Source organism: Taeniopygia guttata, chromosome 7, assembly GCF_048771995.1.
Source record: "Taeniopygia guttata chromosome 7, bTaeGut7.mat, whole genome shotgun sequence".
NCBI classification, from domain to species: domain Eukaryota; kingdom Metazoa; phylum Chordata; class Aves; order Passeriformes; family Estrildidae; genus Taeniopygia; species Taeniopygia guttata.
Window position 1 is genome coordinate 1,055,614 of NC_133032.1, and position 26,606 is coordinate 1,082,219.

The 26,606-nt window shown below is 47.7% G+C and overlaps 1 protein-coding gene across 1 annotated transcript in view; it reads left to right on the forward strand.

Annotated features, from left to right (window-relative positions):
- ABCA12 (ATP binding cassette subfamily A member 12) overlaps positions 1-21,741 on the forward strand; it is a 104,852-nt gene extending 83,111 nt beyond the window's left edge. The window contains exons 39-56 of the mRNA XM_072931868.1: positions 213-306; positions 1,810-1,937; positions 2,797-2,884; positions 3,345-3,450; positions 6,796-6,850; positions 7,545-7,722; positions 9,645-9,760; positions 10,490-10,649; positions 11,906-12,174; positions 12,750-12,960; positions 14,448-14,557; positions 15,096-15,240; positions 15,369-15,503; positions 16,292-16,395; positions 16,637-16,729; positions 17,178-17,283; positions 17,921-18,058; positions 19,275-21,741. Of these exons, the coding sequence (XP_072787969.1) occupies positions 213-306; positions 1,810-1,937; positions 2,797-2,884; positions 3,345-3,450; positions 6,796-6,850; positions 7,545-7,722; positions 9,645-9,760; positions 10,490-10,649; positions 11,906-12,174; positions 12,750-12,960; positions 14,448-14,557; positions 15,096-15,240; positions 15,369-15,503; positions 16,292-16,395; positions 16,637-16,729; positions 17,178-17,283; positions 17,921-18,058; positions 19,275-19,394 (2,356 nt within the window). The 3' untranslated portion in view covers positions 19,395-21,741. The remainder of the gene's footprint in view (positions 1-212; positions 307-1,809; positions 1,938-2,796; positions 2,885-3,344; positions 3,451-6,795; positions 6,851-7,544; positions 7,723-9,644; positions 9,761-10,489; positions 10,650-11,905; positions 12,175-12,749; positions 12,961-14,447; positions 14,558-15,095; positions 15,241-15,368; positions 15,504-16,291; positions 16,396-16,636; positions 16,730-17,177; positions 17,284-17,920; positions 18,059-19,274) is intronic.
- The last annotated feature ends 4,865 nt before the right edge of the window (positions 21,742-26,606 follow it).

Sequence of the window (26,606 nt, forward strand, 5' to 3'; positions counted from 1 at the left end):
ACAGGGAGCAGCAGGGAGGGCTCTCTGCCAAGGGGCACAGGAAGCAGCAGGAGGCTGGGGATTCCCTGAACCACACAGAGCTGACAAGAAGCTCTGCTTTTTTGCTGGAGCTGCCCAACTGCCAGCCTTGCTGTCATTAAACATGACAGCAATTAGCTTCATTTGCACACCTGAGCCCAGAGAGCCTCAGAGGAAAATGTGTTCCTTTTCAGGCAGTGTTTAACAGAGGACATGCTTGGCCAGTGGATTACCAGTGGAAACCAGAGAACTAAGTATTCTGCCTGCAACTGCACAGATGGCATCCAGGTAATTTGGATAAACCCAAAAGTGAGGGGCCTTGGGGGATAATTGGGGGCCTGCCTTGTTTGTTGGGAGTGGTTTTAGGGGCTGGCATGATGCTAAGGGGGACTCAGCATTCCAAGTCCTCTTGTCTCTCTTTGGCCTTGTTCAATTTGCACGCTGGATAACCACTGTCTGCACCAGTCTGGGGGCAGGAAAGGAAACAGCATCCTCAGAAGAATCACACCCTAACATCCCTGCCTTGCTTCCCATGGTGGGAAAAGGTTTAATGGTGTTCTTGAATGTTGTATGATTGTCCCTTTTGACAGAGGTGAGCATGTGTTCAAGAGGAAGATTTCATCTTAGACAAGCACTACATAAAATCACAGCTACTTTTGCTGCTTGCTCTTCAGAATTTAATTTTATGCAAAGTCTAGATTTGCTCTTTGTTCTAAATATTAATGATTAATAATACTAATTATTTGCATTACAGTGCTACCTACAGAGCCAGATATGGGTGCTGGTGGGATTTGCCTGCACATGGGGAAAAGGCAGATTCTGCCCCAAGGGTGTTACAGTTTTACAGTTCAGTTTGGGTTTGAGCTCTCCTCCCTCCAGTGCTGCTCACCTGTCCTCAGTTTTTGCCATAGCAAATAAACTCATGGCACAATGTGATGCCTTTTAACATAAAGAATGTACTTAGCTGAACGTTTCTAGTCATTCTTTAAAACACAGCTATTTTGTGCAGTTTTCTGGACATGCATTTAATTTCTCATGTTTAAAAGTATTGGCATAATTTCTCCAGCAAGTTTGGATAATGTTCAAAGCTGATTCTCACCTCTAGCAGGCACAGGCAGGTGTTCCTCAGCATGGAGGAAGCTATTTTGTGTATTCAGATGAACAGATGCACAATGGGGGAGTCCAGGGCTTTTGTTATGGATGGGCTGAAGGAAGAAGCCAACATGCTGTCTGGGAGGACACTTCAGCCTCATGAAACACTGATGTGACTGGCCCTCAGCATGTTAAATTATATATTCAGTACTAATTCAAGGTTTCTCTGAAGCCCAGGAAAACATTTCCAGTGACTGACAGTAAAGCAGAAATGTAGAGTGTAGCTGCTGAGAAATGGAAGATGAGAGTTTGAGGCCACCACAGAGTTTTCTGCCCTGTGAGTTGTTTTGCCCTCTGCAGTTGTCTGTGCAGTCACTCTGCTAAGTAGGATCAGCCTTGATTCAGCCAAAATCTTCCTACATAGCATGAAGCACATTTCAAGGTCCCACTGATGCCAGGGGAACTGAAGGGTAGATTTAAGCAGAGGCTGTTTTTAAGCACGTCCCTGGATGTGTTGGGGACCATGTGCAGGAATGTGTGCTGTGTGTCTGTGCATCCTGGCTTGGGAAGGAGCAGCCTCTGCAGGAATGGGGCTCAGCACCAGACTGCTGCCATGGCAAGCTCTCAATCTTGTCCTAATGTGGTGGTTTTTAGTTAAAACACAAGCACTAAAGTTTTTCTTTGTTTGTCTCTCCTCAGACGTGTCCACAGACAAACTACACTCCCCCTCACAGGAGGACCTTCTCCACACGGACACTTTACAACCTGACAGGGCACAATGTGGAGACCTACATCCTGGCAACCACCAAAGACTTCCTGCAGAAACGGTACAGCATAAACCCCCCTCCTCTCTGCTGAGTGCCACTGGGAGCAAGGCAGGACATCCCACACCTGCCACATCCTCTCTGCCCGAAGAGCTGGCAGTGCTCTGGCAGGGGTTTAGAATCTGCTGAAAGGAGCTGAAGTGTCCTGCAATCATGGATAAAAGATAAAGGCTCGTGCAAGTGCTCTGCTTGATATAGCAGGTCATAGCCTGGGGATAACATGTCAATCACCTGGCATATTGGGGCTGGATCTACAGCCAAGCCTTTGTCTGACTCAAATCTTTAAAAAGAGGAAAATCTGACACAGCCTGTCATGAAGTAAACCCTGGGGAGAGATTTTCCTCCAGATTTGACTCTCTGAAGAGTCTCTGTGTGTGCTTCACTTGGAGGAGTGCATCTCATTCCAGTGAGAGCAGAGTCTGAGCATTTCCTTGCGCTGTGGAGTGGGTCTGGGCTCTGCCAGGCAGCTGCACAGCAGGGCTTGGGGCAGAGGTCACCTGCCACTAAGGCTGGCAGGAGACGTGTCCATCTGCCACTGATAAACTGAGCTGCTCATCTCCACAGTCAGAAGCAGCATCTCACCCCGGAGTGGCAGGCACAGCTCAGGAGTCCACTGGGCTCCAGGGTCTTCCTCAAAGGGAGGCTTTCAGCAGTTTTGTGACAAGGTTGCCAAGCTTCTGGGGTTTTTCCCCCCAAAGAAAGGCTCCCAGGGGAGAGGTGACTTGGCCCCACACTGGAATAAGCTCTCTGAAGTCAGGCCGGAATTGCCTGGGGGGGCAGTGCCACGTTGGCATGGCCCATCCAAGGGAATCAGAGCTTTGGGATGAGGGCAGCAATACATTTCCCTCTGGTTTTCACTCAGGTATGGTGGCTGGAGCTTTGGGCTGCCTTTGACAGCAGATCTGCAGTTTGACATCAAGCCAGTGCCCCCCAACAGAACACTGACTAAGGTAACCAACCTCCACCTGCTCATCCTGGCATGGGAAGTGGGGGACTCGGGAGAAGCTATGTCAAGTTCATGGATATTTCAAATAAGAAAGCAAAACCCTCTGAAATCTGCAGCTTGGCATGACAAAGATGACTTGCAGTTCATTTTCTTTCCTCTCCCCATTCTTCTTTATTGGTCTCACTTCTCTTGCTAGCAGGAGGCAATTTTTCTGCTGTCATAATTTTATTATACAGAGGTGAAAAGATCAATTAGCAGCACCTTTATCTCATGAGGGGATGTATGTACCATAACAAGGACTGGCTGGTGCATTCTGATATGCCAATTTCTCTGGTTCAGCTCAATGAAAATGTTGTAAAGCAGCAGGGCTAAAATGTGAGGTAGTTTGTACAAGTGAAACAGGACAAACCAACACGTTGTCAACAATAACTCCCAAATTGTTTCAATTTCTCAATTGTGTACAGGTGTGGTACAATCCTGAGGGTTATCACAGCCTCCCAGCTTATCTCAACAGCTTGAACAACTTCATTCTTCGAGCCAACTTGCCAAAAAATGAGACTTCCAGATATGGTAAGTGTCCCTTTACTTCTCCCCTTTGGAGGGATATCCTGGTTCTGCTGAAAGCAATGACAACACTTACCTTCACTTCAATGAGGCCTTTTCTTTATTCACTGTTCTGCAATTCCTTTCAAAACAGAATTGAAAAGCATGAATAAATCACAAAGTTCATTTGTCTTAGTCAGAGGCTCAGGGGAGCTGGACAGGGAGGACCCCAGTTCCTACGTAAAATGAGAAATGCCAGTGGTTGATGATTGATTTATTGCCTCTCATGGCACTGCAAGGGCTGGCTCTTGATAGGTGCCCATTAGTTATGCAGAGAAAAGCTCCTCTAGGTCATCTAGGGGTGGGTTAGATTAGGAAATTTGAATATGTCACCCTTCTGCTGAGAGCAGCCCAGGGTGTGTGGGCATCTGTGTGTCTGGGTTTGAGTGAGAGTGAGAAGGGCAGGATTAAATGAGAAACATAATTTTCAGCTGTGTTTCTGCTCTGACACCTGACATACACAGATCCAAGGGTTCTGATGGCCCATTTGGGGTCCTCATAGCTTCCCTCCATAACACACTGCAGCAACCCAAATTCCTGCTGGTAATCTAGGGCACTCTTCCCTTTGCAGTTTAGTCCCTTTCAAAGTGCAGTGTGGGCACAAAGCTGTCTGCAGGTGTGTCTGCTTCCAGAGAGGGCCAGGGTGCAGAGACAATAGAGAGATTTATCTTGAGAAGTCTTACACAAAGATGTCTGGGCTCTGCTCTGCCAAGAGCAGCAATTGTGTACAGAAACACAAAAACCCTCCTGACTGACTTTCTTGGACCAGAAGTGCCCCTCCAGCCATGTCCTGGCCAGGCCCTGCTCATCTCAGAGGGCTGCTGTCCCTGGTGACACAGGGACAGGTGGCAGTGTCTCTTGGCTCACAGACATGTCTGAATTGAGCTATAATGGAACCAGGCATCTGGCCTGAAGCTTTGAGTGTGACACCCTGAATTGCAGCAGCAGCAGATGCTGATCACAAGTGGCCCCAGCGTGTGCTGCTTCCCAGCTCACTCCACTGCATAAAGACTCCCCTCCCAGCCAGCTCAGCTCACAGGGAGTGACACCAGAGCCTTGTCCTGGCCACCCCTCAAACAGGGCCTGGCTGTCCCCTCTGGAGTTTGCAGTGTGCCCTCAGTTCACACATCACAGCTGCCCAGAGAGGAGACCCCAGCCAGGCGCTTCCAGCAGCAGGAACATCCCAGAGCAGCTGAATTATTAAGCCCTGCTCTGTCTCTCTATTCCCAACACATGCTGTAGCAAGAGCAAAGGCAGGAAGCTCTTGTGAACAGCCAGAAAGTTTTCACAGGATAAGTTTTATACCAGCAAAATAGCAATTTTCTGGGGGAAAGAATAGCAGCAGTTTTTGTTCCATCTGGTCCGCTGCTTACGTGTTTTTGGAAAGAAATGATAAGTAGTAAATGACCAGACAGACAATTCTCTGCTTCCCACTAATCATCCAAGCCAGAGAAGGGGAGAAATAAAATGAGTGGCTGAGGCTGGTTCCCCTGAGGTGGAGTAAATCCAGTCTGAAATACAACTGAAGGCACGTTCCGTGGGGTGCGCTCCTGGCAGCTCAATCGAGTTGTTGTGACAAATAAATGATGGTTTAAGAACCATTGAAATGGCCAGATAAAAGAGTGTTGTCACTTCAGCAGTCAGAAAGAGGTGCCAGTCCTGCTTTAGAGGTTTGACTTAGACTGGGCATATTAAAAAAAAAATACATAAAAAGCTTTTTACCCTGTCACTAAGCAAGTCATAATAGCTTTTGACTTCTGTATATTGTGCTTTCTCTTCTCTCAATCCCAGCTAACAAAAAAGGAAGATGCATTGAAATGGAAATTTTGACTTCTAGCCTGAGCTCCAGTAAAGGAAAATGGCTTTATAGTGAGGTATTAACAGATTAGGCAGACAGTATCTTTCTTTTTCTCTGTCCCTTTTGGAGAAGGGAAACATTTCCTGGCTGTTTGTATGGCTTTATCAGCAGTCCAAGATTTTAATCCCATTTCTCTCACTGATGACAAGACTGAGGTTTGGTTGGGCTTTTTTTTTTTTCTCCAAAATTAATTTCTGATTAAATCCTCCCTTCCAAATTCATTTGCTCGGTATGACATTTGGTCAGCTAAACCCTCAGGCTCCTCCCTTCTGGTCCCCCTGTCAGAGTGCCCATTCTTAGGGAAAATTACCCAGAATAATTCTTCATCACATAATTCTTAAGGTCTGCCATCTGACTGTAAGAAGTTTAAATTCCATAGGTGGCATGGTATAGAAAATCTCTGGATTTAAGAGCAGCTGGAGGTCCCCCAGCACTCCCTGAGGCATTTTCTTAAGTGTCAAAATATTAACTGAGAACCTAATTTTTAGGCACATAAACATGGGAGCCCTTTCTCAGGCTCTGGAGTCTTAGTGGAGTCCTGGTGGGGCCAAGGCAGAGACCTGCACTGGAGGTTGGAAGTGGCCCAGCAGAGCCTCTCTGGGCTCTTCCTTTTCCTTTTGTGGGCACAAATTGCCTCCAGGTATGGCAAAAGCACTGTGGTGAACTGTGGGCTAGGTGTTCTCCTTGGAGAAGGAATACTTAAACCTCATCTGAAGACACCTGCACATAAGCAGAGCAGTTCTCAGTTGCAGTTTGGGTCTGATACAAACCCATTTTTAATGTTTGTTTTTTTTTTTAAACATCACAGGGGACTTAGCAGTGTGATAATTAGATTTTTGCTAGTAACTTTGATCAAAATACTCTTTTTAATTTTTTTTCCCTTAGCTTTTTAAGACAGAATAGTTCACAATTAACTCACTGCCACACTGGGGGCAAAAGTGTCTGTAGCTTACCTGGGTTTCTGCTCTCACCTCCACAGATCCCATATGGACAGACATCCATCACAGGCAGGTAGCAGTTGTGGAGGAGGGCAGCAGGGAAAGACTTGTTCCTGGTGATGAAAGAAAAAATGGAACCAGACAGCAGCTTTGAAACAGAACATTGATCAGTTGGAAGGTGTCAGTGGTGAGGGATCTCAGCTGGAATCCACAGCCCCACAGGCCCGTGCCTGATGTGGAGTGTGGGAAGGGAATGGTGCTGGCAGCCAGGCAGGTGGAGGAGTGAGGCCGAGGGTTTGAATTTCAGATCTGCTGTACAGCCAAGTGAAGGCCTAGGAAAAAGGAGGATGCTCAAAATTCTGCCCAAGATCACACAGAGATGACAGAGAAGAAACACACTTTTGATCTGCTTTTCTTCTCTTTTCTCTCAGTTTTCTATGTTATTTCTATGTCAATATCAGGAGCTGGTGAAGGAAGCTTTAATTTGGATACATTTTCAATTTTTTTTCTCCTTAGGTATTTTCCTATCAGCTCACCCATATCCTGGAGGACAGAGTCAAGAACAAGTAATGTAAGAAGATTCATTTGGCTGATGCCTGAATTTTTTAGCTTTAAAAGGGACAAACCAGCTTATTACAAACCAGCCTAAATTACTGGATATCTTTCTCTAAGTGATGAAACTGTTCTCACTTGTGTTCATTCCCCCTATATATGAATATTGTCCTACTTGCCACGAGAGCTGGGGATTCCTGTGGGGGTTATTGGTAGGATCTCATGGAGATCTGGAAGTCACAGTTACAGTCTCACACATTTGTGGGCATAATAATACTACTATTAGTAGTAATAATAGCAATGACATCATTTTCCTTTTGGCCCTTCCACTCCATGCTGGGGTCCAACAGCGCAGCTCAGTTCTGTGAGTCCCTTTGGGAAATCATTGCTTTGATAATTACCATCAGCAAAGGGAGCAAAAAAAGCAAGAAATTCTCCTCTGTGAGGGTGGTGAGGCCATCTCTGGAAGTGTCCAAGGCAAGGCTGGACAGGGCTTGGAGCAACCTGGGATAGTGGGAGATGTCCCTGCCCATGGCAGGGGGTGGAATGGTATGGGCTTTGAGATCCCTTCCAGCCCCAAACCATTCCAGGATTATAAAAGATGCTGTCCCAGAATCAGGACCTTATTGCTTCTGAGCTCTAACCAAGCCTCACAGTGAGGGAAATCTACCACTTTCACTCACCAAATGCATCTTTGTCCCCTTTTTTCCCAGGCTCAACAGCTTACTGGACATCATCGTGTCCATGTCTGTTTTGGTTGGCTACTCCATCACCACAGCAAGCTTTGTGCTCTACATGGTCAAGGAGCACCAGACCAAAGCCAAGCAGCTGCAGCACATTTCAGGCATTGGGATGACAACCTACTGGGTGACCAACTTGGTTTATGATCTGGTAAATAATTCACATTCCTAAATGCACCAGGGGGAGCATTACACAGCACAGGGGAGGAGGGGGGGAAGTTTCTTTATTTAAAGTTCTTCTTATTGCTACCAAGAGTGTTGTGTAGTAATTGTTCTCCAAGGCACTGGGGACAATCAAATGTGAACTGCAGCACTGGATTCTGCTAAGCAAAGGCATTCCTGCTCTCTGGAGTGTGTGTAAAACACCCAGCACATTTATACAGGAGCAGCTTGATTTCCATCCCAGCACCCAGCTGCTGCTCTGACAGCTTGCAGGGCTGGATCTGCTGTCACCCAGGCTCCACAAATCTGGGATGAGGCTTTGGGACTCGAGGCTACAGCCAGTCTGGGAGCCCTGGCTGGGACAGCAGCAGGCATCCCACAGCTGACACAGCCCTGCTGGGCAAAAACCCATCTCTGGCTTGAATGCTGTCTGTAAGAGTCTGTGTTATAAAGTTTTTAAGCCAAGGAAAGCTACAAATGAAGCCTTGCAGGATCTGAGCAGTTCCTTTTCACAGTGCTGCATAGATGGACCTTGTTGAACACCGTGCTGCATTCCCTGGCATAGGTGTGTCCTTGTTCCTACTGAAGTTAAGTTTCCTCCTCGTGCAGAGGGTTCATGGCACTGATGGAAAGCATCAAGGGAAAAATGTTTGTAGTGTCTGTAGGCTGAAGTGCTTTGTGTCTTCTGCATTCCCCATGGTGCAGGGTGTCAGACCCTCACACAGGGAATGGGCAGTGCAAACTCAGCTCCTGAGCTTGGACATTGCCAGCTGGTCTGCGGTGGTGACCAGCTCCCCCTGTCCCACAAATTTCTGCTGATGCAGATCTGCAAGTGCCTAAAATCCCAGTGACTCCATCGCTTCCTGAAACCAGGAAATCTTCAAGGGCATTTGGGGTGACCTGGCCCTCTTTGGTGCAGGGAGGACCAAGGGCTGGAATCCCATGGAAGTGCCTGCCTGGAGGAGCTGCTGAGTGCAGGCAGCAGCACAAGGATCCCCTGCCCTGCAGGAGGAATGGAAGGGGTCCCAGGGCAGCAGCACAAGGATCCCCTGCCCTGCAGGAGGAATGGAAGGGGTCCCAGGGCAGCAGCACAAGGATCCCCTGCCCTGCAGGAGGAATGGAAGGGGTCCCAAGGCAGCAGCACAAGGATCCCCTGCCCTGCAGGAGGAATGGAAGGGGTCCCAAGGCAGCAGCACAAGGATCCCCTGCCCTGCAGGAGGAATGGAAGGGGTCCCAAGGCAGCGTGGCACCAGCCTGGCTCGGCAGTGCACAGCAGGGAGGGTGGAGGCGGTCTGTGCCTGCCTGCCTGCCCCAGGCCGTCTCTCCAGCACTGCATATTTGTAAATCAGCCTGTGGAAAAATCCCCAGAGCCCTTGCACAGTCGGTATTCAGCGGGCTGAAACTAATCCAGCGGGCTGAAACTAATCCAGCGCTCTCAGCAACTTGATATTTCTCAGTGAATCCCTGCCAGTAAATTCTGCTAAATCCCAAAGCTGGGGAGGAGAGGGAGCTCTCCAGGCAGACATTCGGTAGGTTTCTGGCTTGACTCGACACTATAAAGACTAGATTTACAGGGCACAATGAAGTGGTCTGACTGCAAGGCTAACAGAAAACCCAAAGGGGTATTTTTCATTCACAACCTTTTTTTAAGGTACTTTCTGCCCACACTCCTCAATGCTGAGGCTTTGCCTATTCAAAGAGGCTTTGTGGGAATTCATCTGCAATTCATCTGGGGAGAATTGAGAGCCCACCTGTGTTTGGTTTCCCTAGAAAAACCATTCCCTTAGAAAAACCAAACCAAGCTGCATTTGTGGGACCAGATTCAGTCCTGGCATTGTTTCTTCTGTATGGTTGTAGGAAGGTGTTTCAGAGCTGTTGTCCTAGTAACACCTTTTTAATATCATTTTGCAGGTACTTTTTATGGTCCCTATTGGATTCTCAGTAGGAGTTATTTCAGCCTTCCAGATCCCAGCTTTCTGCAACAACAATGACTTAGTGGCAGTATTTCTTCTGCTGTTGCTCTTTGGGTAAGTGTGGAGCTTAGTTATTTAAATATCACTGCACAGGGTAAGGAACTGGATCTTGCAAGCTGCTGCAGTCTGAGATCCAGGGGGGAATACATGGGCTTTTCTCTTCAACATGGACTTCACAAACAGTGGCTAAGGGAGGTGAAGCATTGTTGTCATGCCTGCTTTATTCAAAGCAATCCCTATGTGAGATACAGAAATATTCAAGGTCCCAGAAAAAGCCCAAGCTATAAGGAAATGCTTGCTGACCTCTTGCAAAGTTCAAGAGCATTTTAATATCAGAGAGCAAAATAAACAGCAGTAACTCAATTCTGGAAAACTTAGGCAAACTCTTCTTGGCTTTGAATCCTCCAGGTCCAGTCTCTTTGTTTTCAGGTGGGGTTCCATGTGCAAAGTATTTATCATAAACCTTTTCTCCAAGTTCTGATAGACACAAAGGCATTTTTCCTTTCTTTAAGCTCTGTAATGTGGAAATGTAGTTACATGCCAAACCAGAACTGTTGTGTTCCAACTCTGGGGGTGTTCAAAGCTAGGTTGGACAGGGCTTCGAGCAATCTGATCTAATGGCAGGTGTCCCTGCTCATGGCAGGGGGTGGAGCTGGATAGGCTTTAAGCTCTCTTCCAACTCAAACCATTCAACAATTCTGTGTTGTTTGATGTCTTCAATGGTTTGTTTTCAAAGTAGCCTTTGAGTTACCATGGTTTTCTCTGCACTGTTGGTATTTATAGATATGCATCATTTTCCTGGATGTACTTGCTGGCTGGGCTTTTCAAGGAAACAGGGATGGCCTTCATTGTTTATGTCTGTGTCAACCTGTTCTTCGGCATCAACACCATTATCACTCACTCTGTTGTGTTCCTGCTCTCCCAGGAAAAGGCCACGGACCAGGTAGGAGCCCCACAAGTACTGACCTGGTGGTGACACTGCAGGAGGCTTCTTGTGGGCTTGGTGGCTTTGGTCAGGTCCATAGCAGCTGGACACAGTCACAGTATTTCATGGAGTACCCTACAGACAGGACATGAATCACATGGGTCTTGCTTGTCTGTAAATCTGCACCCCCAGCAAAGGAGGAGATGATGGTCACAGAGGGAAGAACATGAAAAGAAAGGGAGAAAACTGAGGCCTCTTTTTATAACCACCCTGGTGATGGGGGGCAGGAGGTGTTGGAGATGCTTGATAAGAAGTTGTTGATGGACACTTCAAACCATTGCTGAGTTCTTGCAGCACGAGCTGTGGGGAGTGACAACTGAATATCACTGCCCTGAGTCTGACACGTGCTGCAGTTAACCCAGCACCAGCTGTCTTTCATTTCAGACTGTAATGCAGTCATCTTCTCCCTGCAAGGATGAAAAACAACCCAGAGACAGTGATGATTCCCTAAAGTAAAGCCCTCTTTTAAACTGAGGGAATGGCTGGGATAAAATGCACACCTTACACTTAGATTTCTTTTTTATGGAGGGAAATTACAATAGCTGGGCTGGATTTTTTTTTTTTCTCTCTATCTGGACAGAGTTTGTTCAGCAACCCCTTGGATTTTAGGGAGATACAATTATGATTCCCTTTCATCCCTCTGTGCCCCAGTGGCAGGGAGTCAGTTCCCTTCCATGCTAATTTAGTGCCTCTCCAGTTTGCTTTGTGCACTAATCCTTTCTTCTGCTAGAAATGCACCAGAGTTTTGTACTGTGAGACTGCACCGGGCTGTTCTGCTGTGAATTAGCTGGAAAAGCCCTTCTATGTCTAGAAAAGCCAAATCTTTTGGTTTATGGAGATGGTTGTCTTAGGAAAATAGACAGGACAGTGCTCCAGGGGAGCAGGCTGTGCTGCACAGATTAGAGGGGCACAGTGGCAGGACTCAGCTCTCACTCATGGGTGGGTTCTGTGTGCTGGAGCAGCAGCAGGGACCATCCTGAGAACTGGCTGCTGTTTACTATGGGTGATCACAACCTCAGAGCTGCCTGTTGACTTTTATGACCTTGTGCCTGTCAAACGAGCTGTCTGCAGAGCTCTTTGCTCTCAATTTATCTCTGCTGAGACACAGGCAAATCCCAATGTAATTGTTACACTTCAATCCCACAGTAAAACCTATAAATTTATTCCATGAATAAAAGCAGTGACTGACTGTGCTGCTCTTTGTTTTTTTCCAGGGCTTGCGTGATCTTGCTGAAAATTTAAGGCATGCGTTCCTTCTGTTCCCACAATTCTGCTTTGGCTATGGCTTGATTGAACTGTCTCAGGATCAGGCACTGCTGGGCTTCTTAAGGGCCTATGGAGTGGACTACCCTGACAAAACCTTTGAGCTGGACAAGACCACGTCCAAGCTGCTGGCCATGTTCATCCAGGGCACCGTGTTCTTTGCCATTCGACTCACAGTTCACGACAGGATGGTTCAGAGAGTCTGGAACAATGTCCTGGAGTAAGTAACATCTGGAGCCTGCCTGGAAACAGCCCCAGCCACAGCTCCCTGGTATCATTCTGGGCTCCCACACCATCATTGGCAATTATGCAGCCCATAAATTTCCAGGACAATTTGTGAATGTGGAGTGAGTTTTCTCTGGCAGAAGTCCTGGTAATTAGAGTATTAACTAACAGAGGTGTAGTTTACAGAGTCCCCTGGTAGCTGGTGCTGGCTGGCACTGCAGCCCTGGACTCGGGGTTTGGTGGGTGGATGCTCAGCTGTTGGTGAGGGCAGTCATTCCACTGACAACCTCCTCTCTTTGGCTGTCCCCATCTCCTCTGCCCTGGGTGCACACAGAGAGGAGTGAGAACATTCCTGTCACCTGCATTAGGACCCTGTCCACAAGGCATGACTCCAGCCCAGAATATCTGCTGAAAAAAGAGGGGAAAAATTCAGGCAGGGAGAGAACACCGGCTGAAGCAAATACCAGGAGAGAATAGAAACTGTATATCTGAGTGTTGTGTGCATGCCCTGGGATCTATCCCAGGTGCTGGCTGGTGCTGGAGGATAAGTCCCTCTCTGCCCTCCCCCAGGTTCCTGTTTGACAGAGTCCATGGCAAAGCCTCCCTTCTGCCCCCCGCGGCCGGGGAGGATGAGGATGTCCAGGCTGAGAGGAGCCGGGTGGAGTCTGGCAAAGCTGACTTAGACATGGTGCAGCTCCAGAACCTCACCAAGATCTACCACCTCCCTCACAAACGCATCACAGCAGTGAAGAACATCAGCCTTGGGATCCCTGCTGGGGAGGTGAGTGAGGGGAGAAGGTTGTGGGCACCTTCCCGTGTCACTGTCATCTTCTGTAATGGTTTGTTCTGCTCTGCCCTCTTCCTTTCTTTGCCTCGTTTACTGATTCTTGGGGTTACAGCAGTGACAAAAGGTTCCTGGTAGATTCGGGATGTCAAGTGACAGTTTGAAGGCCCTAGAAGGAGGAAAAGTGGATGGGAATTGATGGAGCTCTATATTCAGAGCAAAATGTCTGCATGCTCTGTTTGTACAGTGCAGTCTTGGGTGGGGTGTCACTGGGGATCACCAGGTGGTAAATGAAGACAGCAGAACATGTCCAGCTGAAATTATTCACTTGAACTGCATGGGAGATGGTGAGTCAGGCTTATCTGCTTGCGTTATCCCATCAGGGGAAGACAAATCACTTCAGCTGAACACACGTTTTCATTAATCAGGACCTAAAATTAACTCCAAAGAAAAAAAACCACTTTGGTCATGTAGTGCAGTTGCCTCCCTGAGAAGTGAAAAGACAGGAGCACACAAACCACCTCTGAGATCCAGAGGAAATTGGAGAGCATATTTTACCTCAGGCTGTGCACCTGACTTGTGGGGAAGTTTGGAATTAACCCTTGGCACCTGGTTTATTTTAATTGCCTGGGTCCCACTGAGATGAAAGGACAGTATCCTCACATGGACACTGTGCTATTAATGGCTGAGAATTTTTTATAAGCCAGGACTGGCATCAAGTGACTTCTAGCAAAATTCACCTTGATGATGGTGGGATTCAGGGCACCATTTCCCACCTGTAATCAGAAGCTGTGGCCCTGCACTGCAGACTGTGCACAGATCCTGCTCCTGCATGCACCAAGGTGGGGAATAGCCATGGATTGCTGTGCATCCCCAGCACAGGAGGACTTTCACATCAGCTGGTCTGTACTAATGATGGCCAAATAACAGTAATTATCAGCACAATGGAGATGGCTGATGCAACACACAGCTGCCTATATCCAACCTTAGCAATAAAATGTGTGTTTTATCATGGCATGCTGGAACTACACTACAGGAAGACAATTCTTCATCTTATTAAGGTAGTGCTGTGGTGATACTACGTGACGAAAACCTTGTGTTGATCAAGGTTTTAACTAGTGCCAGCCCAAACCTCACTCACCCCATTCCCAGGAGCCGCTCTGTCCCTGTCAAGGGGAGGCTTGGCACAGATGAGCTGATGGGGCTTTGGCCTGAGCTCCTGCAGAAATGCAGTAAAAGGACTGACTCTACTGAGTGGAGAGGCATCCTTGATTCTTCACTATATTAAACAAATGGTGCTAATATAAGCTGGAGTATATTGCACCATAAACAACCTCCATTATAACACTGAGTTCCTCTGGCAATTCATCTTGCTCAAGGGGCTGGAAAAAGAAGGGGCAAGGTGCACTGAGCACCCATCTCAGAGCAATATTTCTGCATTACAAATACAGCATGTTGTTGACATTTTGGCTTTTCTTTTGCAGTGCTTTGGCTTGCTTGGTGTGAATGGAGCTGGAAAGACAACAATCTTTAAGATGCTGACAGGGGATATTGGAGCATCCAGTGGAAGGCTACGGGTCCAGGATCATTCTGGGTATGATTTCTGGGGAAGCAAATCAACCTGAGAGCAGTTTTTAAGGCTGGGTGGCAAAGGAAAAGAAATGTAAAAGTCTGAAATAAACCACTCAAACCAGAGCAAAAGTAAATAAGCCAGGGAATTCATCCTTTGAAGGTGGCATGGTTGCTTCCTAGGGGATTGCATTTTGGTGTTTGTTCTACTTCAGCCCATTGCAAATGGGATCAGGCTCAAGATCATCAGCAGTGTGATCCCATTTCTAAGCCAGATCTGGAGACCAGCAGGGCTCACTTGAAAGCTTTCTTTAACAGGTGTAGGCTTGGTGGCAGCTGTGCCACCTGAGGTACTGCCAGTAACTGGAGAGCTACATACTGGACACACAGCCTCTGCTGAACTGGGGCCCTGAAAGCTGGAGCTCTGCATCCACTGCATTTTCCTTCAAGGGCTGGGCAAGGGGGGTAGGGAGTAGGAGAAAGGGGTTTTCTCCCTCCTGTTTGATTCCAGAGTGCACTGGCGATTCAGTGTGTTTACAGTGATATGCAACCTCCTTCCACAGGTCCTTGAATGACATCAGTGAGGCCCACTGGTCACTCTTTGGCTACTGTCCTCAAGAAGATGCCTTGGATGACCTGCTGACCGTGGAGGAGCATATGTATTACTACGCTCGGCTGCATGGCATCCCGGAGGGGGACATCAAGGGAGTGAGTAACAAGGGGTTTGACTTGCAGCATTTTTGTCATTTGGAGCCTTTAAATTTGTCTTTCAGTAGACGCATGTGTGGTAATCCATGGCCTGGATGTGTTGTGGAAGCAGAACTCTTGCTCCCTAGGTTGTACTCCAGCTCCTCCACCGGCTGAACCTGATGGCCTACAAGGACAGAGTCACCTCTATGTGCAGCTATGGCACCAACAGGAAATTGTCAACTGCTCTGGCTCTCATTGGCAATCCATCCATTCTGCTGCTGGTGAGAAATGGGGTCTTGTTGAGGGAAGAGGAGCAGGTCCTTGGGCCGGCAGGAGAACTTGGACAGTCTCAAAAAACCTCCTCAGGCACAGCTTAAGGGACACTCCCCTCGTGCCCATGCTTGGCCTGACAACAGAAACCATCACAGGAGAGTTCAGGTTCCAGCAAACACTCATCTTTTCTTTGAGGGCATAAGAGAGTGACAAGTCTTTCAGTTTCTCTGGCAGCATCTTCCAGAAGTCAAAAATAGACCATATAGTCACCAATTTAACTCTCCTAGTTCCCAGCTCTGTCTTGTTTTTTATTTCTATCAACTTACTTGCACAGCCTTGCAAGAAAAACAGCAGCCAAGGCTCCAAAATGGTAGGAGAGCAAAGGGGCCACTCTCCTCAGAATTAGAACATGATTGCTTTTTTAGGTTTGGCTTCCTGTCCAATTTCACTTGAATTTCTAGTTCTTCCATGGGCTTACCGCATTGGTAAAAATGTACCTTTTTGTGCAGTTTTCCCACTTGCTGTGTACTGAATGTGTGCAAACCTCTGTGAGCAGGATTCCCAATATTAAGTTGGATACCTAGTGTACATAAACATCCCTTGTCCCAACTCCTATTGAGCCTAGCACTGCTGCCTTTACTTCTGACCACCTGCCAGTGCTCCTGCTGCTCTGTGAGGTAAAAAAATCTCAATAAAAATAGGAGGGGGGAATTCCCTCTGTACTAACTGCTGCTTGAGCCCAGGGTTGTTTACTTTTTGAGTGCAAATTTCCATCCAGTCCTGTCTTTCCCAATAGGATGAGCCAAGCTCTGGAATGGACCCGAATGCCAAACGCCACCTTTGGAAAATCATCACTGAGGAAGTGCAGAACAAATGCTCAGTGATACTCACGTCCCACAGGTAGGACTGGGCTGCTCTGCCTCCCTTTTTGGAGTCAGCAGAAGTGTGGAGAGACCCATGCCTCACTGGTCCTTGCACAGTTTCAGAGCACCAAGCTGTGACAGGTTTGGGGGTTTGTTGTGGCTGAATGTGGTGCCCACAGACACCCTCTTTAGGGAAGATCAGTGGAGTTCTCCAGTTACTTAACCATATTTTTATACCTTCTCAATGACTTACTCGAGTTTCTTGGTTGGTTTTGCAGCATGGAGGAGTGTGAAGCCCTCTGTACCAGGCTGGCCATCATGGTGAACGGGAGTTTCCAGTGCATTGGCTCTTTGCAGCACATCAAGAGCAGGTCAGTAAAATAAACCTATTTCACTTTTACTGAACAGCCTCTGGAGTTACTGACCTACAGCTCTGAGTGCTCAGAACATGAGACCTGTGTTATCAAAACAATGACTTTTCCTTGTTCACGTCCCTTATACACACCACTGAAATTCTGTGTTAACTAATGCACTTTCTACTCCCTCACAGCCTGTCTACCAGAATGTGTCCCCCAAAGTAATCTGTTCACTGCCGCAAATGAGAAATGCGTATTAGGGTTGAGCTTTGGTTTTATTAGTTATAACAATAGCTCAGCTTCTTACTAAGTTTCACTCCAGGTTAACAACCCTGACCCCATTCAAGCTGCACTGTGCCTGGATTAGATTTCCCCAAAGAGGCTGTGCAGCACTCTCAAAGGAGTTTCTTAATCTGTTTTTCTCTCTTTCTACAGTGTAATTGTGATTTTCTTTTTACCCTAGATTTGGAAGAGGATTCACTGTGAAGATGCACCTAAACAGCAGCACAGTTTGCACTGAGAAGCTGACAGAGTTCATGAAGTCACACTTCCCAAATACATGCCTGAAGGTAAGCAAGGCAAATGCCTTCAGGGGAGGCTTTCAAAATCCCTTCAAACTGAGCAAGAAGATCCTTGCAAGGTGGACGTCTTGTGACATACTGTGCACGTAGATCTGAGCTCTCAGAGCCACACTTGTCACTGCTTTCAGCTACACTTTCCAAGGATGGAGCACTCCAGTTCCTGGTGGCTGAGGTAACATCAGCCAAACAGCTGCAGTGACCCTGTAAGGCAGCTGTTAGGTGACCCTCTGCCCTGGGAATGCTCTTCCCACTGAAGCCTGGAATGGATGGAAACCCCCTTTAGGTTCAGTGGGTATTGAGATGCTGCCAGTACTTCCAGTAACTGAGTAATTGTAAAACCAGAGTAACTGAGTCACAAATCCCATCCATGGTCTGTAACCCAATCTCTGCATGAATCAAAACTGCACACCTGGAGCAGGAAAATGCTATGGCCACCCTGGAGCCTCCAGCCTTGCAGTTTAGTTGTGCTCCCCCAGTCACAAACCCCACAAGAACTCCTGGTGAGGAAACACTGGTCACTACCAGACAGTAAGATTCAGAAGGCACCACAGCCCCTGCCCCTTCATCCTCCTGTGGTCCAGCTGTTGGATCTGTTGGCTTTCCCCCACCACTCCTGTCCCCACAGGATCGGCATTTCAGGATGGTGGAGTACCACGTCCCGGTCTCTGCAGGAGGAGTAGCCAATATATTTGATCTCCTGGAAGGCAGCAAAGCAGCCTTCGACATCAGGCACTTCTCTGTGAGTCAGACAACGTTGGAGGAGGTAAGGAATTAAAATGTGAGGCCATCCATTTAAAACTGCTAACAGGGGAGCAGAATGATGGTTACACATAATGGACTGCTGCACACAATAGACTTCAGTTTGAAAGGGATTTCCATCTATATTCCTCCTGGGGGTACTTTATCAGCACTGCTGCCTCCAGGTACCTCTGCTGGTGCTAGGGAAACACACAGAGAAAGCTGCCTGCGGCATAAAGGATCTGTTCTTCCCTCTCTCACTGCTGATTTCAGGAGCCTCGTGGGTGTGGGTGAAGGGCAGGACTATGAATCACCCCCAAGTCCAGGGCTAGGCTTTCCATGGGTACTGAAAATATGCTTAATTTCACTTTTCGGGTTGGAAGTTCATTTAGCATTGCTCCAAACTTAGCTTTGGGCTTCATTCCATTATCCCTTGGAAGAACATTCCCAATGGCAACAGAATCTCATAGGGAGCACATCAGCTGAAGGGATTGCCACAAGAACGATCCAGAAGAAGTCCCACCGTTGAGCATCAACACCTGGAATATTAGGTTTGTCCCAGACAGAGGAGCAGAGCTGCAGCCCTGCAGTGCTGTGGATTGTGGCACAGCAGTCTGGGAGGGGATTTCCTCAGTGCTGCTCCAGTAAGGGGCAGTGGCTGGGAGAGAAACAGGCAGGCAAAGCACAGGAAGCCCCAGCTCAAATTCTGTGGGAGGACAGCTTGGCTCTGTGAATATGCAAATGTGATTGCAGGGAGTGTTCTGGTAAGAGTCCTTTCTGTATTCATTAGCTGCTGTTGAAAGGAAGGCTGTTAGGTGTGATTTTATACACCTCTCTCTACACTCTGCAGTTGTGCGTGCACAGATGTCAATTACACAGAGACAGATGGGTTTATGAAGTAATCATGGGACTGTATTACAGTGTGATTGAAAGGAGCCACTGCATGGGCATTGCCTCACTGGCTCCTGGGGAGCCTGAGCTGCAGGACAATGAGCTTCCACGCAGGAATGTCTGCCTTTGGATCCTGGGTGGCAGCTCTGCAGTACAGGAGTACACATCCATTTATTTACATGAGCCCATAGAAGCCCAACAATTTGCAATTCTCAAATTCAGCGTGAATCCATCCCTGAGCGAGCTCCCCAGGCTCACAGTCAAATGAGCAGCCATGCCTTTTTTATATTCATTCATGCCATAAATTATTTATGCTGTCACATACTGAGTGTTTTCCTTTAAACTTCCAGGTTTTCATCAACTTTGCTAAAGATCAAGCAGATCCTGATGGCGCGGACGCAGGTCCTGATGTGACGCTGGACAGCTCTGACACAAGTAGCCAGGCTAGCACCATAAGCTCCATCTATTGAAGGGATCCACCCACACGGGAGCATAGAAGCTGGGGAAAAGACCTGACAGCCCCTCCAACCCTGTTTGAAGTGATTTTAGGGTGATGGGGATAAGCAGTCCCATTTTTTTAAAGTACTTTGTTTTTTGATATGCGCTTGATTAATGTCACTAGGAACATGGTAGGTGTTTGAGACTGGCACTTGGTTACAAATCAGATTGGTCTTTCCACAGGTTCTTTCCCCCCACCCCCAATTCTTGTGTTATGATCGCTGTAATGGCTGTGAGGATTTAAACAGCACCACCTGCTGCTCGTGGCTGTTTGCTTGGAGCAGAGGGGCTGTGGGCAGTGCAGGGTGTCTGACCACAGAGGAAAGCCCACGCGCCACTCCCTGCTCAGCAGCAGACTTCCTAGGTGACTGAGTGCAAGTGGCTCTGTTCTGACAGGCTCCCCCTGGGGAAATGGGGCTCATGGCCTTGCCCCTCCTCACAGCGGGGTTGTGAGGGTGCAGGTGTTACGTACTGACAGTGGCAAAGGCCACTGGTGGGGGCCATCTTTGGTAATGACACAGAGCTTACCTGGTTATGTCAGCACAAATTAACTATTTTATGAGTTAGTGCTTCCAGTGGTTTTGGTTTGTTCCTGTAGCTTATTCCAGCTCTGTGTAACTCCTCGAGTGAGTCCTCTGGTCCCAGGCAGTTCCTGGCTCTTGGTACCCAGTGGAAGATGATTCCCCCAAGAGCCCCTTTCTCCTTCTGGCTGGAGTTCAGGGCTGCTCTGGAGCAGCCGAGGAGTGGTACAGGGCAGGTCTGTTGGCTGAATGCTCTGACAGAAAAAGCTCTTTGCTTCATAAGATTGTATTTCCCTGAGCACAGTAGAAGCAAGGAGTATCCCCCTTGCTCATAAACCCTCCATCTCCAGCAGCTTTGCCTCTCTGTGTCCTCTCCAGTGACCTTCCTCCTCAACCCCACGTGCTGGCTGCCCCTTGACTCTGTGTTTTCCCACATAACAAGGCATCATTAGCTCCTGCTTCAAACACTCTGCCTGCTGGCTTTAAAGGAGTGCTCTGCCCGCTTCTGAGAGCAGCCCCCAGCAGCTGAGTTCAGCACACCACTGCACACATCCTGCTCTCTTCCCCCAGAATGATTAATAGATAGAATAGTTTAATATGATTCTTTATTATATGTATCAGCATAAGGCCCCAAAGACTTGGGTTTGGGTCAGGGCATTGATGTACCTTCAAGCACAAAATGAACTTAAACTCCGAGCTCAATAAATTTGCTGTTGCTGGTAAAACAGATTGCAGATAAAGCCTTACCTTGCGAGACCTGGGGTGGCCCATACAACTTACCTGGGTCCACCCACACAATTCCAGCCAGGTGGTTTCTTCTTCCTTTTTTTTTAATTTCCCCAAACTAATTTGAGTCAAAGGAACCTTTGATGAAAGCTGCAATGACACATCTTTGTTACCCTGACCACGAGTTTGACTAGTTCAGCTCCTCTTTGATGCCAAGGTTTGCTGTGGTAATTGTGCAAGGAGTAGGTACTTTGTAAAATCCCAAACACCCTTGATATTCAGTGGGATACTGAAGTTCAAGGTTTAGCTGCTGCAAGGAGGTCATGTCCTTTCTTTGGTCTTGGTGTAAACTTCTTACTGTTAGCAGGAGGAGTTTTATTTTGGATTGAAAGTATTATCGAGCTTGAATTATGCCTCAACCTGCTGACTGTAATTAAAACTGGGACTCAGCTTCTTTCCAGAATGCATTCGACACCTGCAGTTTATAAGTGACTGAAAAAGCTGCCCAGACATCCATTGTAGCTTCTATTATTATGTCTCCAGCTCTGCAAAAGCTCTTTTTTTCTCATTTTCATTGCACATCTTACACAGATCACAGTATAAAATTAAGCTTTTCTCTAATGGAGGGCTTGTGCTCCCTGCAAAGGACTCGGAGCATGAATGCCAATGATTTAAATGCAGCCTTGTAATACCAATCAGAGTATTATTTTATTATGTCGATGGCTTTGCAACTGCCAGTGAAAGATGGATCTTCAGACTCTGTCCAGATGTATTTTACATGTAATTGAGGGAGACTGATACAAAACTATTCTTTTGTCCCTTTAGAGCCTACTAATCAAACAGGAAAAAAAAAAAAAAAAAAAAGGAAGTGATTCATTGGAATACTTCAGCAAGTTGCAATTTAATTGTGTAAAATAGAGTTTTGAGGAGAAAAAAAGCCAAAAGCATCCTTTGAATTCCCACCCAATTCTGGCATTAATAGAAACATCTGCTCCATGTGAAATGTGTCATGGCCATGATCTACACTCCCCGTTCTCACTGGCAGGTAAAAATAAACCATCTGCTCTTGCAATCAAGTCTGTGGGTATTGGTCCAAGCAAGCCAGAGTTTATATACTGGGGGAATTTAACTGAGGCCCGTGGAGAAGCAGTTACATCCGTTTGGGGGCTGGAAGCATCTGGCAGGGAGGTTGTATATAACGTCACCGGGGGCTGAATTACCAGTCACGCAACACTTTACAATCATCCCCGTTCCCTGCAGAGCCTCAGATCCATCCTGTCCCTTTCAGAGGTAGGACACGCTCCAAGCTCAATTCTGAGGCAAGACCTTGGAAGCCAGCAGTCTGGTGCCCTTGCACATCGGCTCCATGCCTCCTATATCACCTCTTTGTCTCCCTGAGAAGTTCCAGGGGTGGTGGGAATGCGGAGTGCTGACTGAGAAACCACTGATGAGGATCTGAAAGGTTCTGAGCAGGGCCTACAGGGCAGGGGAAGGACGGGTGTCACACTGGGTGTCCCCCACTGCCAACCCTCTCTGAATCCCCCCAGAAATTTTGTCTTTACATGACTCTGCTTCCAAAATGAGCCACCAGGCTGCCTCCATCCTCTGGCCTGAGCAGGGAGCTGAGATTGCTGCCCTGGAGTGCTGCGTACCATGCACATCACCTCTCCAGGAGCCAGAGAGGAGTGCTGCAGTCCAGGGGAAACAAGCTTTTCATCTTCCTCCTTTATGCAGCATCACCTCAGTCACCCACTATCCCCCAGGAGGCAGCAGTGCCAGGGTGAGCCCTCCCTGCGGTCACACAGCCCCGGACGCTCATTGGCAGCCACCCCGGCTTCATTTAAAATGCATTTTACACAAGGGACAGGCAGTCAAGGAGGAATTGCAGAATTGGTTCTGTGCACTGCCAGGCTGATTGAAGCCAGGTTTGTAATTTGAGTTGTGGACTTGGAGACAATGATTCAAATCTCCATCCTAGCTCTCCTTCCTGTATCGCTTTGTGCTGTTGATGAGAGCACGGTGCTGCTCCAGCCTGATCCTTGCTTAGCTCCACTCTTGGTGCAAACAGCCACTGAGGGCTGGTTTGGCAAGGTCAGAGAGAGTCTGGCAGGGGCTGGGGAAAACTGTTCAGAGGAGCCAGTGTTAAGTAAAATATTGTAAATATAAATTCAAGGTGTCTAATGAGGTTTTTTGTCCTTTCATGAGAGCTGCAGGAGTGGTTTTGTTACTGGGTCAGTTCAGAAAACGTGTTCCTCTCAGATGAACACATCCAGGTAAACAAAATTCAGTGGCTACTGAAGCTTAGGGGCTGCTGGTGCCCAAAGACGTGCAGCCTATGAGGAGTCACTCCTGGGATCCAGAATTTGTGGGATCCATCCTAAGCTCAGGATGGGGCTTAGCCTGTTGCAGGCGCTTCAACTTCCTTCCATTGCTGCACTTTCACTGAAGTTGCTGTGAGGCTTTTTGGCTTTTTACAAGCCAAGAAAAATATCTGTCTCTTCAGTTAATAGTGGAAGGGTTATTTTGTGAGCTGGTGAAGAAAGAAAAATGGGTTTTGGATGGCAACAGCACATAGCATGATTTTACTCTTTTTTTTTTTTTGTGGACAACAGCTGTGATCTCGCATACTCTAACAAAGTATCAACAGCATATTAAAAGTGAGCACAACACAGAAAAGCAGCAGTGGGGAATGACAAAAAAAATTGAATTCACCAGAATTATTATTCCGTGTCAGTATTTAAATTTTTAAAAATCACTCTAATTAATTTAGTTGTTCAGGGAGAGGATGGAAGGAAGAAAGATGGCACTGAAATAATAAGAACAACATTAGCAAGGGACACAGCCAGCTCTTGCTGTTGGCACTGCTCCTCATGCTACTCACATACACAGCACTGGGAAGGAGGGAGCATGATGGGCCAGACCTGACTCCTCAAAGTATTTGTAGAACGCACAAGATCACCCCAGGGAGTATCAGAGTTTTGGGGCTGGAGGCTGCCCCTTGCCATGGTACAGTCCTGCAGCACCTGGATGGTGGCACATGCCAGAATGGAAGAGTCCCACTGGTTAACTCTGGGATGAAGGACACAGATCCTTGTGCCTGCAACACACGGAGCAACACTTGGAACCAGTTCCCTCCCCCAGGTGCTCATCCTGGGGGATGCAGCCCCCACTTCATTGCTCATGGCTGCTGGAAGACCCTTCTGGAAAGAAGGCATCCAGCAGGGAGAGCAATCCTGAGGGCCCCGTGCTGGGGGTGAGACAAGGAAATGGCAGCGCTCCCGTGAGCTGTACGGCTCACAGGAACAGCCCCACTGCTGAGTGTCATGGAGGTGCTTTGGTTTTAAGCAGTGAGGCTTTCACTAGACCAGCAAGTTGGGTAGAAATGAAGCATCTCTTGGAAAGAGTTCAGGTCTTCAGTGACTTCACTGACAAAGAAAAAAAACAAAGAACGGCCACGACAATTTATGGTAATGCACATGAGATGAAATCCAAGTGAAGACATGGTGATATTTGAAGCTCTTATCTTCATTATCAGGTCCAGGTGAACTCTCAGGCCTCTACTCTCCATGTCCTGCTTGTCAGGGGAAGGGATTTTGCCCAGCCCTCTGCTTGAGTGTGCACTGCCTATTTCCCAGCCAAAGACAAACAAATTGAAGCACATCTAGCATGGGACAGGGAGGAGGAAGCAGGATGATCTGCCTCTTCATAACCAGACCCAGCTGGGTTATTCCTGCACAAGACAGCAATGAATTTAAGTTAAAATGATACCAACCAGATTGAAATGCAATTAAAGAATCCCCTTAGGGTTGTGCATCCAATTAGTAGCATACCTTTAATTACAGCAGTGCAGTTCTAAAGAGACACGTGTGAGAGGGCCAGCAGCACAGAGCTGAAGCCTGCCTGGTGACCCATATCCATGAGGTCCCAGAGGAGGTACACATGGGTTTGCATCACCAACATTGGCCTGCTACTCTCTTGGGAAAAAGCCCCCACAGCGTGGCCCAGCCTGGCCTGGGAGCAAGGTAGAGGAGAAACACCTTTTTCAGCTTTGCAAGAGCAATTTTCTCCAATGAACAACTGCTGGAAAACAATTAAGATCCAGGTGCTTCTAAAAGGTAAGACATTTTCCACACTTTTTTGTACATGACATTTCCCTCTTGCAGTGCCAGAATGTACCCTGCCTCAATGAACCATGAAAGTTAAAGCAACAGGGTTGACTTTGATAAGAAAACTCATTAAAAAATTAGCAATGCAAACATTAGGAATTGCTAGAAACACCAGAGCACTTCTAGCTGTCCCTCGACCATCTCTGTGGAGTTACTTGAGGTAAAAAACTTTAACCTTGAGCATAATGCCATCCCCAAAGCAGCCAGCTGTGAGTCTGGAGTACTGTCCTTGGTCTGGAGCCCTAGCTGAAGTCCCTGTCAAAGCCTGTGCTCATGCTGCTCTGGACAGCAGCAGGCTGTGCAACCACACCTTGCTCCCCCAGATTCCTATTTAAAGTCCTGTCAAAGAGAGAAAATAAAGTTGAAGGAGACTCTCCTTTGCCCATTGTACCACGAAGCCTGAGGGCTGGCATGTGTTGATAACCCAGGTACCCCGTTTTAATGCAAACTCACATCAGCTTGCACCATGTGGAGCCCTGGGATCAATTCTGAGAGGTGCACAGAAGCAGGTGCTTCATCCATCTTCACAGGCTCCTCCTCTGGTGTTTCTTTAAGTACCTTCAATGTCAGTACAACGAGCAAAAATTGAGAGCATAGGCTTAATCAGATTAACAATTATAACCATTCCCATCCATCACTGCAAAGCAGCTGCAGTGCCACTGAGTCCGTTCTGCTCCAGGAACCTGGGGAACCGGAGCCATACCTGATTAGCCAGGCAAGGGCAGCTAGGGGCTTGCCATAAAGAGGAAGAGAGCCATTGCTCTGCCTGACTCCTTTATTCATCTTTTTATGAGCCTCCAGAGCATCCTCAGAAATTATTAAAGCCTCTCTGAGAGGCGCAGTGCCACGAAGGGAGCGATTCCTCCTGGGCTGGTGCTCACGCTGCGATAACGCCCTGTGAGAACATACTGGGGTGTGGGCAGTGAGGCCTCTTCTCCCACCTGCTTTCTGCAATTCAGCATTTGACCATCCTCATTCAGACCCAGCAAGGGGCTTTCCCCCCCACAGTCGGCTCTTTGCCACACACGGGTGGATGGCAGCAAAGGCAAAGCTGGGATGTTTGTTATCAACCACCCTGGCCACCCGTTTGAGGGACCCTCCTGCTCCTCAGCGTTGGGATATGTGAAATCTGGCAGGATTAGGGAATACCATGACATTGCAGCAATGGGGACCTTCACTGGGAGGATTTGGGCTGAAGACCAGGCAGTGTACAAGCATGTGCAACCTTTAAAGGTCCTACAGCTAGGGCTGGGCCCCCAGATGCCTGCAGAGCAAGATGTTCCATGCCTGCTGCCCTGCCTTTCCTGACAGTGGAGGCAGCAGAGCAGAGGGATGCAGCTTCAGATTGAGATCCTATTTCAACCATTCTGGGAATCCTGTGTGCCAGAACCACATAACTCTGCTGGCCTACAGGAAAATGTCAGTCCAGGGTGAATGTCAGTGACCTGTGACAGCAAGAAACCTTCACAGCCTCCTTGGAGAGCCTTGCTGTTGTAAGGGGTCATTTTTCCACTTTGAATATCCTACATGGGGTGATTTCAGGGCTTGAAATCAGCTCATATATGATGCTAATATAGTGCCCCTGTGAGTAATATAGCACCAGTTCTCACAGCAAGTGAAATGGAGAGGCAAGTGTCCCCCCTGGACTTCTAAGTTCCTGTATTAGTCACCAGCCTCATCCTGATAAATCAAAGCTGCTGTGTCGTACTTCCCTCCCAGCCCCTTTGGCATTCTTGAGCTCTGGCTCAAGCAGGAATTACAGGGTGAGCTG